At 47.8% G+C, this 15,322-nt stretch overlaps 1 protein-coding gene across 27 annotated transcripts in view; it reads left to right on the forward strand.

Moving 5' to 3' along the window:
* Positions 1-14,743, forward strand: part of CACNA1C (calcium voltage-gated channel subunit alpha1 C) — a 465,784-nt gene extending 451,041 nt beyond the window's left edge. For 25 of the 27 annotated variants that reach the window (XM_048301198.1, XM_048301175.1, XM_048301189.1 and 22 more), the window contains 5 exons: positions 114-242; positions 713-822; positions 2,659-2,762; positions 6,917-7,234; positions 7,483-14,743. In XM_048301198.1, coding sequence (XP_048157155.1) covers positions 114-242; positions 713-822; positions 2,659-2,762; positions 6,917-7,234; positions 7,483-7,779 — 958 coding nt within the window. In that variant the 3' untranslated portion in view covers positions 7,780-14,743. The remainder of the gene's footprint in view (positions 1-113; positions 243-712; positions 823-2,658; positions 2,763-6,916; positions 7,235-7,482) is intronic. The other 2 variants (XM_048301195.1, XM_048301197.1) reach the window with 2 other exon arrangements.
* The last annotated feature ends 579 nt before the right edge of the window (positions 14,744-15,322 follow it).

Raw genomic sequence — 15,322 nt, forward strand, 5'->3', positions numbered from 1 at the left:
GATGGCTCTTCAGCATTATAATAAACGGAGACAGATGGAGCCTGTCATTCTTGTCTTTGTAACAGGTTGTCTTTACCATCTCCATATCTTGACTTGTCTTTTTTGCTCATTAGCTCCAGTTCCAGAGACAGCCAGCTGGCAATTGTTTGCCAAGAGGAAGTGTCTCAGGATGAGACTTATGACGAAAATTTGAATGAAGACATTGAGTACTGTAGTGAACCAAGTCTGCTCTCTACCGAAATGTGAGCTTTGCAGCTTTAGTCAAGGTGTTTGGGTGGTTCTTTAATTAAGGGGGAGAGGTGGGAAGAGGTGACTTTTTCTATAAAAGTTTCAATTTATGGGGGAAGGTCAGAAAATTTGAGTCAGACAACTCAAATATCAGAAAATAATTTTTTTAAAAAGTGCAGTTCAGCCCTAGAAGTAATATTGAAAAGGGTATATTTCACCTAGGATTCTCCTTCTCTGAATGAGACATCTGGATCTGCAGGGCCTCCCCCACATTCCCTTCTACCTCCTGATGTTCCCAGACCTCATTTTCAGAGGGTTCTCTGTCTCACAGTCTCTTGTTACTGCTCCTGGACCAGTAACAGTTTGAAGCTAGCTCACTCTTGCATCCCTTTGCTAGCATGATCTTCCTGGCCTCCTTGCTGGAAAAGGGCTTATTCTGCCCAGTATCAGCTGCTTTTCTAATTGCCTCTGCTCTCCTTCCCAGGCTTGCATACCAAGATGATGAAAACAGACAACTCACTCCACCAGAAAACAACAAAGGAGAGGACACCCGGCACTCTCCGAAGAAGGGGTTTCTGTGCTCCTCAGCACTAGGTAACCTCCCAGCAGGGCTGGGCTGGGTTTCTTCTACCTTGGTGAAGTTCCCACATCTCTCTGCAGGAATCCCAGCCTGTGTGGGCACGGGTGTTGCTGTTTGCTGCATTCAGCTTGTGAGACCAGGAATCCCAGGGTGTGCAGACAATCCTGATCAGGCACATGGCTCTGCTGGCTTCACACTCAGTCAGCAGATGAACCTGTGGCTGTTTGGACAGTTCCTGTGATCTGTTTGATTAAGCCTGCCTGTGAATTAGGGCCGTTTATTTGAGAACTGTAGACTCTCCAATCACCAGGGAGTCACCGAGTGGGTGAGCCTTGAGTCTGTGGTGTTCTGCTCTGTGTATTCAGCAAGGAGAAATGAGAGATTGTCTCCTTTCTCTGCTACCAGGAACACACTGAATGTCAGATTAAGTTAATACAACATGAATTTGCCTTCTGATCTAATTGTACCTGGAGATTTGCAAGTGCCTCACTGTCAGGTGAAACCCATGAATCACAAGGTTTTATGAAGTATCAAGAGAGTCTGTGAGAAAATGAACTCTTTTAGGTATAACATTTTCAACCTTTTTCTGAGTATTGGTGTGGCGAAAAAGGGCATTGAAGGGAGAAACTAAAAAGAATCATGTATATAAAATACATTTTTACAGAATAACAGTGACAGACTAGATATGTTTAAAGTGAGGCTACTGAGTCTTCACTCAAATCCTTCAGGATGCCTGAGTGTTCTAATAACATTTACTTTATTTCAAATCTTAAAATATTAGGCAATGACAACTTTATATCTATCTGTAAGGTAGTCAGCCCTTGATACTAACTACATTCCAGTGAATATTTATACATTGATGTCATACTCATTTTACTAGTTGGGTTTTTTCTCTAGAAAGAGGAAGTACTTTTAACCTGCATTGTAATATTCATTCTCTGGGTTATAACATATTTTCTCTAACCCTGAGAGAGCTTTTTCTCAACAAACCAATATTAGATACTTACTATTTTCAGAATTCTAATTTTCTTTTCTTCGTTAGAAAAATGTCAACAAAATCAAGAAGACCACAAAATATTTTAGTGTGCCATGTATTGAATCTTTAATATTGGATTTATTTGCCATTTTTCAGAACTAAAACACTTCATCATAAACATACTTTTCAGTAGTTTTTAATTCCTCATTGGGAGTACCTTTCTCATATTTAGAGAAGTAAAGTTTAATTTTATAGCAAGTAAACAATGTGACCGTTTCAACAGCTCCCTCTAAAATATTTTTTTTTTTCCTTCCTTCCAAATTCTGAAAATGCTTCACGTCTGTCTAAGTCACCTTCCATTCACCAGTAAATTCACCACTGATTAATTCAGTTCCACTCGACCTTGCTCTAGACACAGTCTCGTACACTGGGGTATGTCTGGCAGCTGAGGGACACAGATCACAAGCAAGCAGGGCTCCAGTGCCACCTGAGCAGTGTCTGCGTGTTGTGTACAGCCAGCACAGCTCCAGAGCCTCAGCTGCCACCATCCTGGTGAGGGCTTTGCCCCAGTCACAGAGGTCTGAGAGCACTGCCACTGCTCAGGAGGGAAATCAGCTGCATGTGCTCTAAAGGAGAAAAGTGTTCAGAACTCCACCTTGCAGCTTGCTTGGAAGGTAGCATTGATTGGTTCGTGATGCCCGAGTGCTTTCTGTAAATACATTTGCTGCGGAGAGTGTTGAGGGAAACTGGACAGAGCCTAAAGCATGTGTGTCTTTGGTGTATGTCCAGTGGGGCTGCACTAAAAGAAACTGGAAGCAGATGACCTGTGGTGTATTATGAGTGATGAACACATTGTGTGTGGTTGCTGTTTCAGGTCGAAGAGCATCTTTTCACTTAGAGTGTTTGAAAAGACAGAAAAACCAGGGCGTGGACGTCTCGCAGAAGACAGTCCTGCCTTTGCATCTGGTCCATCATCAGGTGAGTGTTAACAACCACACAGGTGAGTGTTAATAACCACACAGGTGAGTGTTAATAACCACACAGCCAGCTGCAGTGCTGCCCCAGAGTGTCCCAACCCACTGCTTAAAAACCATTTGGGATAGATTCTCACCCACACCAAAGGCCCAGGTTTTAGCACTCAGGACTTCTATCATTCCCAGAATGCTACAGGAATATGTCCCTTGGAGTCAGCCACAGTTATCATTTTCTGATGCCCATGAAAGAATAAAATAAAATACTAGCAAAAAGATGAAAACAACTACCCAAATTGCATGCTGCAGCACAATTACACTGGCTTTGATGGCAGTATGCACATGAATGAACTGTGCACAGTCTACTTTCATATTAATTAAAGGTAACCAGTAAGCGTAATTAACCATTTTAAAACATAAACTGATTACACATAATCAATCAGCTTCTTAAGCCCTTTGTAACTGTGTTCAGCAGCCTAGCAAATGTATGCTTGGGCACGTACCTAGATGATTAGCCAGCTGTCAGACTCCAAAGGAGAGCTGTGTCTGTTGGTTTGACAATGCCACTTTTTGTCACCATAAAAGAAACAAGTGCAGATGGCAGTGCCAGCCTTGCAAGTGTGGCATCCTGCTCTGTGCAGTCCACCCAGGCAGGGCAGAATGGCCTTGCCACCTCTTTAGGCTGCCACGAGGGCAGAAAATGCCACACAGCAGGAATGGGAGGAGTGAGAAGTCAGAGGAGTGAGAGAGGAGTGGGCTTGAGGCTCCTTGGCTTTTCTCACCTCCACTTCCAGAGAGTTATCCTTTAATTCTTGAGCTCCAGAAAGCAGTGGTCTGCAGAGAGGTACAGCTGTGGCAGGAACAACCAGAAAATGTGTTGGAGCAGGGAGGATTGGTCAGGAAACAGCTTCCCACGTTCACCACAGCAGCAACAGCCCTCCCATGGCAGGCCAGGCAGAGGGAACACAGGCCTCCCAGCCCTCTCAGCCCACACAGCTGACAGAATCACCTCCCTCCAACCTCTACAAATAAGATGGAGCTACTTCACCCTTCCTCAACCCACCAGGCAGTCCTGGAGGGATGGGGCTCTGCCCACACAGGTGTCACTCAACCAGACCGAAGGGCTACCCTGACAGAGGCATCTGGCCACCAGCTGACAACACTCAGCAATGTTCACATGCTTACAAAAATGTTAACAGTGCCTAAAATAAGACCACAGAGTGGAAAGGTTGCCTCTGCTAAGCCTAATGGATTCTGTTGCTGTGAATGCTTGAAGAGGTGCTCTCATAGAATACCTGTACATCATGATATGTAAATGTATGCAGCTGAAGCTCAAAGCAATCCCACAGAGGTTCTTTCAGCTTCCTCAGAACCTTACATTTTTGATAAAACATTTTATATATGTTTCTGCCAACAAGCTGAAAAATTGGTTCCGTTGCCCTGCCTGACAGATCTAGGTCTCTCCTTGAAGTCCTGGCTGTTTAAGGGATGTGCTGAGGCCATCAGAGCCTGCAGGGCATGACTTATTCAGAAGAAGTTTTAAGGGCTTTCTTCCTCACTGAAATTTCATAGGAGTCTGACATCTAATTTCTGAGAAAGCCTTGGTGAACTTTCAGGTGACTAATAATTAATTCTGTTGTTTACCTGACACTGAAGCCACCAGCACAACATAGTTATCAGTTCCCAAGGACTTCAGTGGCAGATGGACTGAGCTTCACTGAACATTAGATAGCTTAAAGTGAGCTGTCTGGTTTAAGTTAGTCAGTTCAGTCCCACTGTGGTCCATGGAGGGAAGGAGCATCACCAAAAGGCAAATTTAAGTCTTGTGTAAGTCATGTCTTTGAGGCAGCGTTTTCAGGCAGGCATTGAAGAGAAGGGAGGCTTGCCAGTGCCTCTCTGCACAGCTAGCTTAGACTAAACACAGAGCTTCCCCATAGCTGAAGCTGGGTGAGCCTAACGCCAGCCTGAACACAACACAATCCACGTGCTTTTGCATTTTCTATGCGTTTATTTCATTGCTCAGCCATGAGCTGTCTGAGATGAGCTTATGACTCTGACAGTCTTGCTCATAGAACAAGGAAGCAGTCACCATCAATAAGGCATCAGATCAGCCCTGTGCAACAAGAGGCTTCCTGAGAATTTGTTATAAGAGGAGGCTGGATGACTCAGGGGTTGTGTATATGACTACAGGAAGGACTGGATGGCTGAAAGTATAATCATCAGATATTGATCCTCCCACCAACAACAGATGCCTTAAAATCCCGTGGTGGATTTAAAGTTATTGCCAACTGCACACACATCTAAAATTCACATCTGGTATCTGTAGATATCATCAGTAGACACTTAAAACAGCAACTGGCAGTAAAAGCCTGTGCTATGTGTGGTGTCAGTGGTGGGAAAATGAGTTGCTGTCTCCCCCACTAGAGAAGAGGTAATGTTTCTGGCAGTGCCGTGGGAATGGGGCTGCATCCCTCCTGGCAGTGCTGTGGGAATGGGGCTGCATCCCTCCTGGCAGTGCCGTGGGAATGGGGCTGCATCCCTCCTGGCAGTGCCGTGGGAATGGGGCTGCATCCCTCCTGGCAGTGCCGTGGGAATGGGGCTGCATCCCTCCTGGCAGTGCCGTGGGAATGGGGCTGCATCCCTCCTGGCAGTGCCAGGGGAATGGGGCTGCATCCCTCCTGGCAGTGCCAGGGGAATGGGGCTGCATCCCTCCTGGCAGTGCCAGGGGAATGGGGCTGCATCCCTCCTGGCAGTGCCAGGGGAATGGGGCTGCATCCCTCCTGGCAGTGCCGTGGGAATGGGGCTGCATGCCTCCTGGCAGTGCCGTGGGAATGGGGCTGCATCCCTCCTGGCAGTGCCGTGGGAATGGGGCTGCATCCCTCCTGGCAGTGCCAGGGGAATGGGGCTGCATCCCTCCTGGCAGTGCCGTGGGAATGAGGCTGCATCCCTCCTGGCAGTGCCGTGGGAATGGGGCTGCATCCCTCCTGGCAGTGCCGTGGGAATGGGGCTGCATCCCTCCTGGCAGTGCCAGGGGAATGGGGCTGCATCCCTCCTGGCAGTGCCAGGGGAATGGGGCTGCATCCCTCCTGGCAGTGCCAGGGGAATGGGGCTGCATCCCTCCTGGCAGTGCCAGGGGAATGGGGCTGCATCCCTCCTGGCAGTGCCAGGGGAATGGGGCTGCATCCCTCCTGGCAGTGCCGTGGGAATGGGGCTGCATGCCTCCTGGCAGTGCCAGGGGAATGGGGCTGCATCCCTCCTGGCAGTGCCAGGGGAATGGGGCTGCATCCCTCCTGGCAGTGCCGTGGGAATGGGGCTGCATCCCTCCTGGCAGTGCCGTGGGAATGGGGCTGCATGCCTCCTGGCAGTGCCAGGGGAATGGGGCTGCATCCCTCCTGGCAGTGCCAGGGGAATGGGGCTGCATCCCTCCTGGCAGTGCCAGGGGAATGGGGCTGCATCCCTCCTGGCAGTGCCAGGGGAATGGGGCTGCATCCCTCCTGGCAGTGCCGTGGGAATGGGGCTGCATGCCTCCTGGCAGTGCCAGGGGAATGGGGCTGCATCCCTCCTGGCAGTGCCGTGGGAATGGGGCTGCATCCCTCCTGGCAGTGCCGTGGGAATGGGGCTGCATCCCTCCTGGCAGTGCCAGGGGAATGGGGCTGCATCCCTCCTGGCAGTGCCGTGGGAATGGGGCTGCATCCCTCCTGGCAGTGCCAGGGGAATGGGGCTGCATCCCTCCTGGCAGTGCCAGGGGAATGGGGCTGCATGCCTCCTGGCAGTGCCGTGGGAATGGGGCTGCATCCCTCCTGGCAGTGCCAGGGGAATGGGGCTGCATCCCTCCTGGCAGTGCCAGGGGAATGGGGCTGCATCTCTCCTGGCAGTGCCGTGGGAATGGGGCTGCATCCCTCCTGGCAGTGCCGTGGCTCCCAGGCTGAAGAGCTGCAGTTCTGAAAGTTTCCAATCCAGTGCTTGGCACTAGCACAGGGTACACCATTTAAAGGAAAGCTTGCAAAATGAGTTTGCAGCACACATCTAAACCCTTCAAGGAGTCGGCAGCTGTTTTCAAAAGCCTCGAGACTCTCCAGACCTTTCTCGGATGGTTTCTTCAGCACCTCCTTGTTCCAGCCCTGCAAGCTCTCATTCACCTTGTCCCTCCTCTGTCCACAGGCATTAGCAGTGGCCGGCCTGAGTCCCCTGCTCCAGCGAAGCCATTCCCCCACCATGTTCTCTCGGCTGTGTGCTACGCCCCCGGCCACGCCCTGCAACCGGGGCTGGCCGCAACAGACCATCCCAACCCTGCGCCTCGACGGGGCAGAGTCCTCGGAGAAGCTCAACAGCAGCTTGCCGTCCGTCCACTGCGGCTCCCGGTACCCTGAGAGCGGCGGCAGCCCCAGGAGAGCCCGGCCGGTGTCCCTGACCGTGCCCAGCCAGACCGCAGGGAGCAGCCGGCAGCTCCACGGCAGCGCCAGCAGCCTGGTGGAAGCGGTAAGAATGCACACTCTCGAAGGACACGGTGTCCGCTAGAAACATGGCCCTCGGAAGAGCTGGGCGACAGATCCACTGCTGCCCACAGTGCCAGGAGTAGGAGAGCCCAGCTCCCAGCAGGGGTGTAGCAGCATGAATGGGAGAAGGAACACAGCAGCAAAGAGGGTTGTGTTAGAGGTGTGACGGGGTTGGTGCTGCAGAGTACTAACGCGTGTCTTTGTGTTCTGGTTCCCCACCTGCTTTTGAAGGTCTTGATTTCGGAAGGACTGATGCAGTTTGCTCAAGATCCAAAGTTCATTGAGGTCACAACCCAGGAGCTCGCAGACGCCTGCGACATGACGATAGAAGAGATGGAAAATGCAGCAGACAACATTCTCAATGGTAACAGCAAGCAGAGCCCCAATGGCAACCTCTTGCCTTTTGCTAACTGCAGGGACCCAGGGCAGGACAGTGCAGGAGAGGAAGAGGAAGAGGTGCAGAACCCGGATTGTAGGATAAGTCAGGAGGAGCTCAAGGACAGCAGGATTTATATCAGCAGCCTGTAGTTGCCAGGGCTGGAAGCGATGCTGGTTTTTTATTTGTTTCAATGTTCCTAATGGGTTTGTTTCAGAAGTGCCTCACTGTTCTCGTGACCTGGAGTAACCGGAACAGCGTTCTTCATTCATTTCTGTTGGGACGAGTCGCAGAGTTGGGTGGTGTAAGAAAGCTTTTCAGGAGCGGATATAACCCCAGCACGTGTCCATGAAGGAAGAGTGAGGAGGAGGAGAAGAAGAGGAGGAGAGCCAGCTCCCTCTTTTTTTCAGTCCCTGCACAAGGAACGACAGCTGCCTCTGGAGCACGAAGGGGAACCTCAGCTTCCTGTGGATGGCCCTAGCCAAAAGGACCCTGCGCCAAACGGGTGTCTTTCAACTTTGCTTGTAAAAATCATTTTGCACATATTCTGTATGAGCCTCACCGTCTCCATAAAGCCAAGGCCCTTTGATTCGGAAGGAGAGGAAGACTTCTGCTGTGGATTCCCACACGGCCACGGGGAGGAGGAAGCAGGAGAAGCCCGCGGGCGCCCGAGGCGCAACCCAGCCCTGCTGAGACTCCGGCAGCAGCCCCTGCCGGCCAATCAGACCTCGGGCAGTCACTCGCCAGCCAATCAGAGCTCAGGCGGTCTCCTGCCGGCCAGTCAGAGCTCAGCACGCCAACTGTGCCAGCCAATGGGAGAGCAGGCATGGCGGCGGGGCCGAGGGGCCGTCGGGCCTGTGCAGAGTTATTGTTTCGCAGTTTGGTATTTTCTTGAAAGCATGTTGCAGTTTTTATTTTGACTATTTTTTTTTTTTTTTTTTGAGGGAGAAGTGAGTGTTTACAGAATTTTGTAATCACCTACCTTTTTTGTTTTGGTTTTATTTTCACCTTTGCAGATGTTAAATTGGTTTGATCATGTTGTATTATTTAAACTGGGGGGTGGGGGGGGGCTTCTCCATTGGAATTTGGTAGAAGTATAATGATAGATGAGTTTTACCAACCATTATGTACACCGAGAATTTGTAATTTTATTTACTAGTAACTGAAACCTTTTTTTGTTGTTGTTTTATAATTTAAAGATAGTAGGCAATGCACTTGATATAGTCTTGCACATTTGAGTGATTGATTTGGGTTCTTTTTAGTGCTAAGTGTATCTGTGAGTGTGGGAGCAACAGGAGCGAGTGTGTGCGCGTGTGTGCGTGTAAGTGCAGTTCTCCACATCCTGGTTTGAGCTGCAGGAGATCTGTATCTGGGGCCATTCGAATGCAAAAACAAACCACTGTCTCTGCTTTCGAAAAGGGAATCAGTAACTTTGCATTTTCTGTTCCACAAGATATGCAAAAACAATGCAATAATATTAATTTTAAAATAAAATTGTAAGTTGTGTTGGCATTAAAACTGTATAGAAAAGAAAAATTACCGGGGTGGGGGGAAACAACAAACAAAAAACAAACAAAAAAAAACAAACCAGAAGACGTTACGCTTCGATATATTCCGTGTGATGTTTTATTGCATTGATAATGTTTCTGTTGAAGAAACCGTTATACTTGAATTCAGGTCAGTTTCAGTATTTTTCAAATATTTTTTTAAAATGAATTGCAATTGTGCCAAGCAAAGATAATGAATTGAATTAAGTTTGTTTAAAAAAAAAAAGAAAAAAAAAGAATCACTTCTTGTATATTTTGCTGCATGTCAAGTGAATCATTTCGTATTTGGAATGTGCCAAGCTTTACCTTTGAACTTTTAAGTGCTTTTTTACGTGTGGTTGGGGAAAGGGTACTATTTTTTTTTTTTTTTTTTTTTTCCTTTTTTAATTTGTACAATGAACAAAGTGTACCTGGTGTAAGTAACTATTCTGCAATCCACTGACACGTTGAACGTTACTGATTTTGCATATCTTGTGTTCATTTTCCTTCTTCCTTGCTCCCTTTTAACGTGCACGATGACTTTATTGGTAGAGAATCTTTCTTCCAGAGACTGGGACATTTTATTCAGGCTTTGTTTTCTTTCCTTTTGCTCAGTTCCTCTAAAGGTCTCGTCCCACTCGAGGGTGGCAAGACCCTCAAGCCCATTTGGCAGATCCATCCTACATGTTCAGCTGGCACCAGCAATTCCAGGAGTGGGGAGGGAATATCTGGCTTCAAAATTATTTTATTAAACAGCTAAACCCTGATCAATTATAGCAGGATCCTGGGATAAGAAATGCAAGAATAGTTGGCAAAGTAAAGTTATCTAACCCTAAAAGCAGAGGACTAAAAGCAGAGGGAGAGAGCTCTGGATCTTTATTAAGAGAATTGCTGCAGTCTGGTCAAGATGCAGGTGCCAAGTGACTTTTTGGTGTTCCTATGCATGGTCTCAGTCCTCTTCCCAGACTTTAGTGGATGGGTCAGATACTAAGTCACAAAACATCTGGCAGCACAGCATGTCCCAGCCATATTCCTGACTAGTAAGTGTGAAACTCTCCCGATTCTCTCACACTGAAGGTTGGCCCTAACCCCGGAGAGAGGCTGAAAAAACAGGCACGTATTGTTAGATTTTATGCAACCGATTTTTGTCTAGACTACTGCTGTTTTTTCTCCCTCCTCAGGATGATTCACAAACTTGCAGACCAGTTCTGAGCTCCAAGGTGTGATCTGACTCAGAGCTAAACTTTGATTCAAATCTTGAGCTTCTGCAGATGTCCGAGAACACCCTTCATTGCATACATTGATTACATTATTTTTGTAACACTCTTCTTCTTCTTCTCAGTCCTCTGGGGCATAAAGGAAAAATAGCAAAGGCTATTTTTGACTGTACTTTTTGAACCGGCCAGTATCAGCTCAAGATACCTTGAAAAAAACCAAATACATTTAAGCTAGAGAAATACAAATCCATTTGTACAAGCATCTGTCATTAAAGTCGTAATTCAAGACTTCCCTGGAGAATGTAACCAGCTGATGTGGGTCAGTCCCATCCTTCCATCCCTGGTCCCCGTATGGAGACAGGCACACAAGTGTGTCTCCCTTTGAGTTTGCTGCTGCTGGTGCTGATGTGCTCCAAAGGTACTTGAAGGGGGAAAGGCCCGTGTTGGCTGTTTCTGAAAATGCCGTGTAAGGGCTCCCTAACTCATTTTCTTTCACTGCAAAGTCCATCTGACCCTCCCAATGGAAGACTCCTGAAAAACAGTGCTAACCTAAATTAGTGGTGACAATGAGCATTTTGGATCATCTTTTAGGATTTTTCTTGATGAGAAGGAAGATGATAGGAAGGATTGTGCCCCATGCATTCTTGGTGAAAGCTGCTACTCCCTCGGGGGTCAGAGCCTACAATGGCCAGGGGAAACCCCGCTCTCTCCTGGAAGACCCCGTAGGTGCTGCAGAGTGGAAAATGTATGACTAGCAGAGAATGCAAATGACTTTTGCAGTTTGAGGGGCAGGTGTTAAATTTAGTAATTGCTGGTGCCAGCTGTGCAAATTTCTGGGGAGGGCGGTTTTTGGGGTTTTTTTTTCATTTGAGGTACTTCCAATGTGCACATTGTGACAGGCCTGAGCAAAGAGCTGCTGCCTCCTGCGAGTGAGGCAGAGTCTGGGGGACAGTGGGAAGGAGGGGGCAGGTTTAGTTCCTGGAGCGTTTCCCTGCGTATGGAAGTGGATGGTGGGTACAATCACTGTGCTGTGGATGGAAGCGTGGAAGGAACCAATGGCTGAGAAGTGGCATGGAAGGAAAGAATGGGGAAGACCATCTGCTGTTTGCCTCTGAGCATCTCTGACTTGCTAGAGTACACTGCAGACTAAAGACGTTTCTTACAAAACAGCAAACCTCCTCCCTGTATCACTCCTGCGCATTAGTCCAGACAGTACTGGGCCAGCCACATCGGGTGCATTTCTTTTTTTCTTCCTTATTTCTGTGTGGCTGACGTGATGGGAAAGCAAGTGGAACTCATGATCCAGAGCTGGAGTTTTGTTGTCCACAGACCTTTTGTGCATCATCTGCCTCTTCAGCTGGACACGGGGACAATGATGGTGTAGATGCTGCTGCTACTGCAGGGGTCCCATCTGTTTTCTTGCCCTGCCCACCACACCCCAGCACGGAGGGACAGCCAGAGAGGCGCCGTGTACAGAACCGCATCTATTTCTGCTTTGTTTTCTGACTCAGAACCCTGCCCCAGTGACTACGACAACGACGACAACAACAACAAAAAAAGGGCAAATGCATTTTTTACATTTCTTGATAATTTCCAAAGCAATGTATCATTGCTTTCTTTAGACTGACGCCAATATAACAGTTGTATGGGTCTCAGCCAGGCTCCTGTGTCTTTTCTGCCTGAGTTTCAGATTGCTGTATGAAATGTATGCGCGTTTGCACACAGACACAACCAGACGAGGTGGCGGGACCCCAAGCCCGTGGGGTTGGTCACCTGTGTCACAGATGGAGTTGGAGGCCTTGCTTCGTACGTGTAGATGAGAAACCCCAACCCACTGGTCCCGTGAGCTGAAGTGAAGCAGCCCTACTGAGACAGAACTGAGTATCCTGAGATATATCCATGGTCCTGTTGTGACTGTCCCCACAGCAGGAGCAGCAGGGGGGAGAGGAACACTGAATGGGGAATTTGGAGCACAATAATATTGAAGGAGAACCCAGTCGGGGGTTTTGGTTAACAGTGAGATTTTATCAGTTCCCATAATGAAAACTGTAGTGCATATAAAGAAAACGTTCCAGGCCATCAGAAGCCCCAGTTCCCATCTTGCTAACATAAGGCTTGAGGGCACTAGAGGCCAGGGAGGTTGTATTGAGGTGAAGAATGTGGAAAACAGCACTGGGCCCTGAAAAATTTAATTATATCTTTCCCCTATTTATTTTCTTCCTCAGAGAAGTCTAAGAAATATAATTCTCAATAGCTGCACAGGATTTTTTTTTTTTCTTCTTTTGAATGTTGTGAAACTTTTAAAGTTTTATTCTGGGTGAGCAAGCCCAAGGATCCAGAAGGTTTCCAACGGGATCTCAGTCCGTGGCGCTTTTACCTCTGTTCCTGCTTTGTTTCTGGAAAGTTGAAACCACTATGGCCTCACTACTACAGCTCCCTGAGGTTGGGTGGGTGAGGGCAGAAGTACAGCAACAGGTATGTCCTGTTCTGAAGACAGATTGGGCTCCAGCTGCTTTCAGTAAAGTCAGTAGCATCACACTGGAATGGAAAAAAACCCCTCTTCTGATACAAACTTTAGTGTTCTAGTTAAATTCTCCATTCTTCTCCTCCCCCTTATGGGGAACTTAACACTTGAGCATAAAAAACAGGCCTTCTTTAGGGGCACAGGGCTCGACTCAGTTGCCTACATGTGGTTGTCTGCTGTCACTTGAGATACCCTACAGTATCCTCTGCCAGGTCTGCCGCAGCTGGTGGGGAGAGGCACAGCGCTGCCCCAGCCAGGGCTGGTGCCACAGCCCTCAGCCCCAGACCGTGGCAGAGGTCTCAGGTGGTGGGAGACATTTAGGCAACTTAATCTAGTCCCTTTCTAAAGGGCTAATTGAGAGGAGCAGCACCAATGACTGATGTAATGAGGGAATCTTCATTAGCATTACCAAGGGCTTAGTTAGGCAGGATCTGGAGCTTGTCTCCACACTCCCATGCTGTTGTTTTCCTAGCCCATGTCAGGCACTCTGCCTCCACTCCTGCGGCCTGAAGTTGGCAGCGCTCTGCCCAGTCCTTTCCTTAGGCCAGGGTTAGCGGCTGCATCCCAGGCCCAGTGGAGCAGGGACAGGGACAGGCCCAGGCGAGAGCAGGCGTCACTCCATTCAACCACAGATTTTTCTGCCAGCCCCTTTCCAAAGCTTTTTCCTGTTCGAGACAGACTCACAAACTCAGACACCATTTGTTAGCCTCATCATTCAGGTGATTAAATACCTGTGTTTTTCTGTTAGCGCTTTCCCAATTAGGCTGAAATGCTTTCAGTATTTTAAGCATCCTAAAGTCAGTCTGCTCCCATCTCAAGCACCTAGGCAGACTGGCAGCCAATACTATCTAAACATCATCAACTTTATGATTGCTCATAGAAATGATTGTTTCAAGCTTATTTAGTCTTGACAGTTTGAATGTGGGAAGATTTTGGAGGAGGAGGAGTGAGATTGTAAATATCTCTGACAAACATTGCTGCATCACACACACACAAAAAAAGGGGAGATACTTATAAAACTGCCTTAAAAATCAATTCTGAATGATGACATCTCCCTCCAAACAATTGCCGCTTGATAGAGCAAGGAATGAGTCACTTTGGGTGAATTCTGGCAAGAAGTGGTTGGAATCTAGTCCAGTTTCAGGAACGAAAGTGTCATTTAGGAGTTGATCTCTCAGTCTGAATTCACATCAGCACCAATGACTGAGCACTGCAGGATCAAAAGGGTTTAAGGTCTGGGGGTACTGTCTGTGCATGGTTTGGGTCGGGCCCAGCAAGGTACTGCGTACCGGTGTTTCCCAGTGACTTCAGGGAAGATGGGGTTCCTCAGCACCTCTTAAGTTCAGGCCCTGGAGCACCATTTCCTGCTCTGATCATCAGCTATAAATGTTGATAAATATAAGTGTTTTGCCTTCATTTGAATTGCCCAGAGCTGTAAAATGACCTCTCTCAAGTATAAATCAGTCCAGATACAAACCTCCTCTCCCACTCTTCCCTACACTCCCTGCCCACCTTCCCAGCCCTCCCTTGCACCTCCACCCAAGCCCTTCCCTGTCTCAATTCTTTACCTCCTTCCACACTTTTATATCTAGTTTTCATGAACCCACAGAAATGCTTTTGTAAATACTGCTGTACAGTTTGTAACCGTCATGTAAGCCTGTCATCAGTGCCAGAGTCCGTCTTGCCCTCTCGCACGTTTTAAAAATCAACAGAGGAAAGTTAGAGCGAATGGCCCGCCAGTGAGCTATAGGGTCATCTCTGTGTGGGACAAATGTATATTCCTGTAAGATTGCATTTTTATCTAAGGAATGATGTTATTTTAAAATTGCTAATAAATTTCTAAACAATGTCCAGATTTGTTCAATATTGTAAATGGTATCAAAACTCCTTTGACATTGCTCCCTCTTCCCAGCAGTGGCTGAAAAATAAGACAGCTTCCTGCAGCCCCTTATTTCCCACTGGCAGCCCCGCTGCCACTCACGGGCTCTTGTCCCTATTTAAGGGGCTGCAGAACGGTCTTGACAGCCACAGCCTGTCCTGTTAAACAGTAACTTAGGAGATCCAACTGCTCTCTGCACTGCTGTCACCACAGAAATTCTGCCCTGTCACGATGTCCAACACGTGACTCACGCGTAACCACACACTTAACATTTTCTCTACTGGATTCCTTTTTACCAAGCACATGCAATAGAAAATGAGTGCCCTCAGCTTAAATACAGTGTAATTATACATAAGCCATGAAGCTAATGGGATGATAACAAGTAACGTTCCACACATTTGCTTGTCGATTGAGCAAATTTGTTCTACCATGGTTATCAAGAAATTACACCACAATGCCAGCTGAGCGCTGCATTTCTGTCACAGCATTATAAATCACAGTGTGCTCAGCCCAAGTAACATTCAGTAAAATAACACCTAAAGAAAAATG

The sequence above is a fragment of the Corvus hawaiiensis genome, chromosome 4 (assembly GCF_020740725.1).
Source record: "Corvus hawaiiensis isolate bCorHaw1 chromosome 4, bCorHaw1.pri.cur, whole genome shotgun sequence".
Classification (NCBI taxonomy): domain Eukaryota; kingdom Metazoa; phylum Chordata; class Aves; order Passeriformes; family Corvidae; genus Corvus; species Corvus hawaiiensis.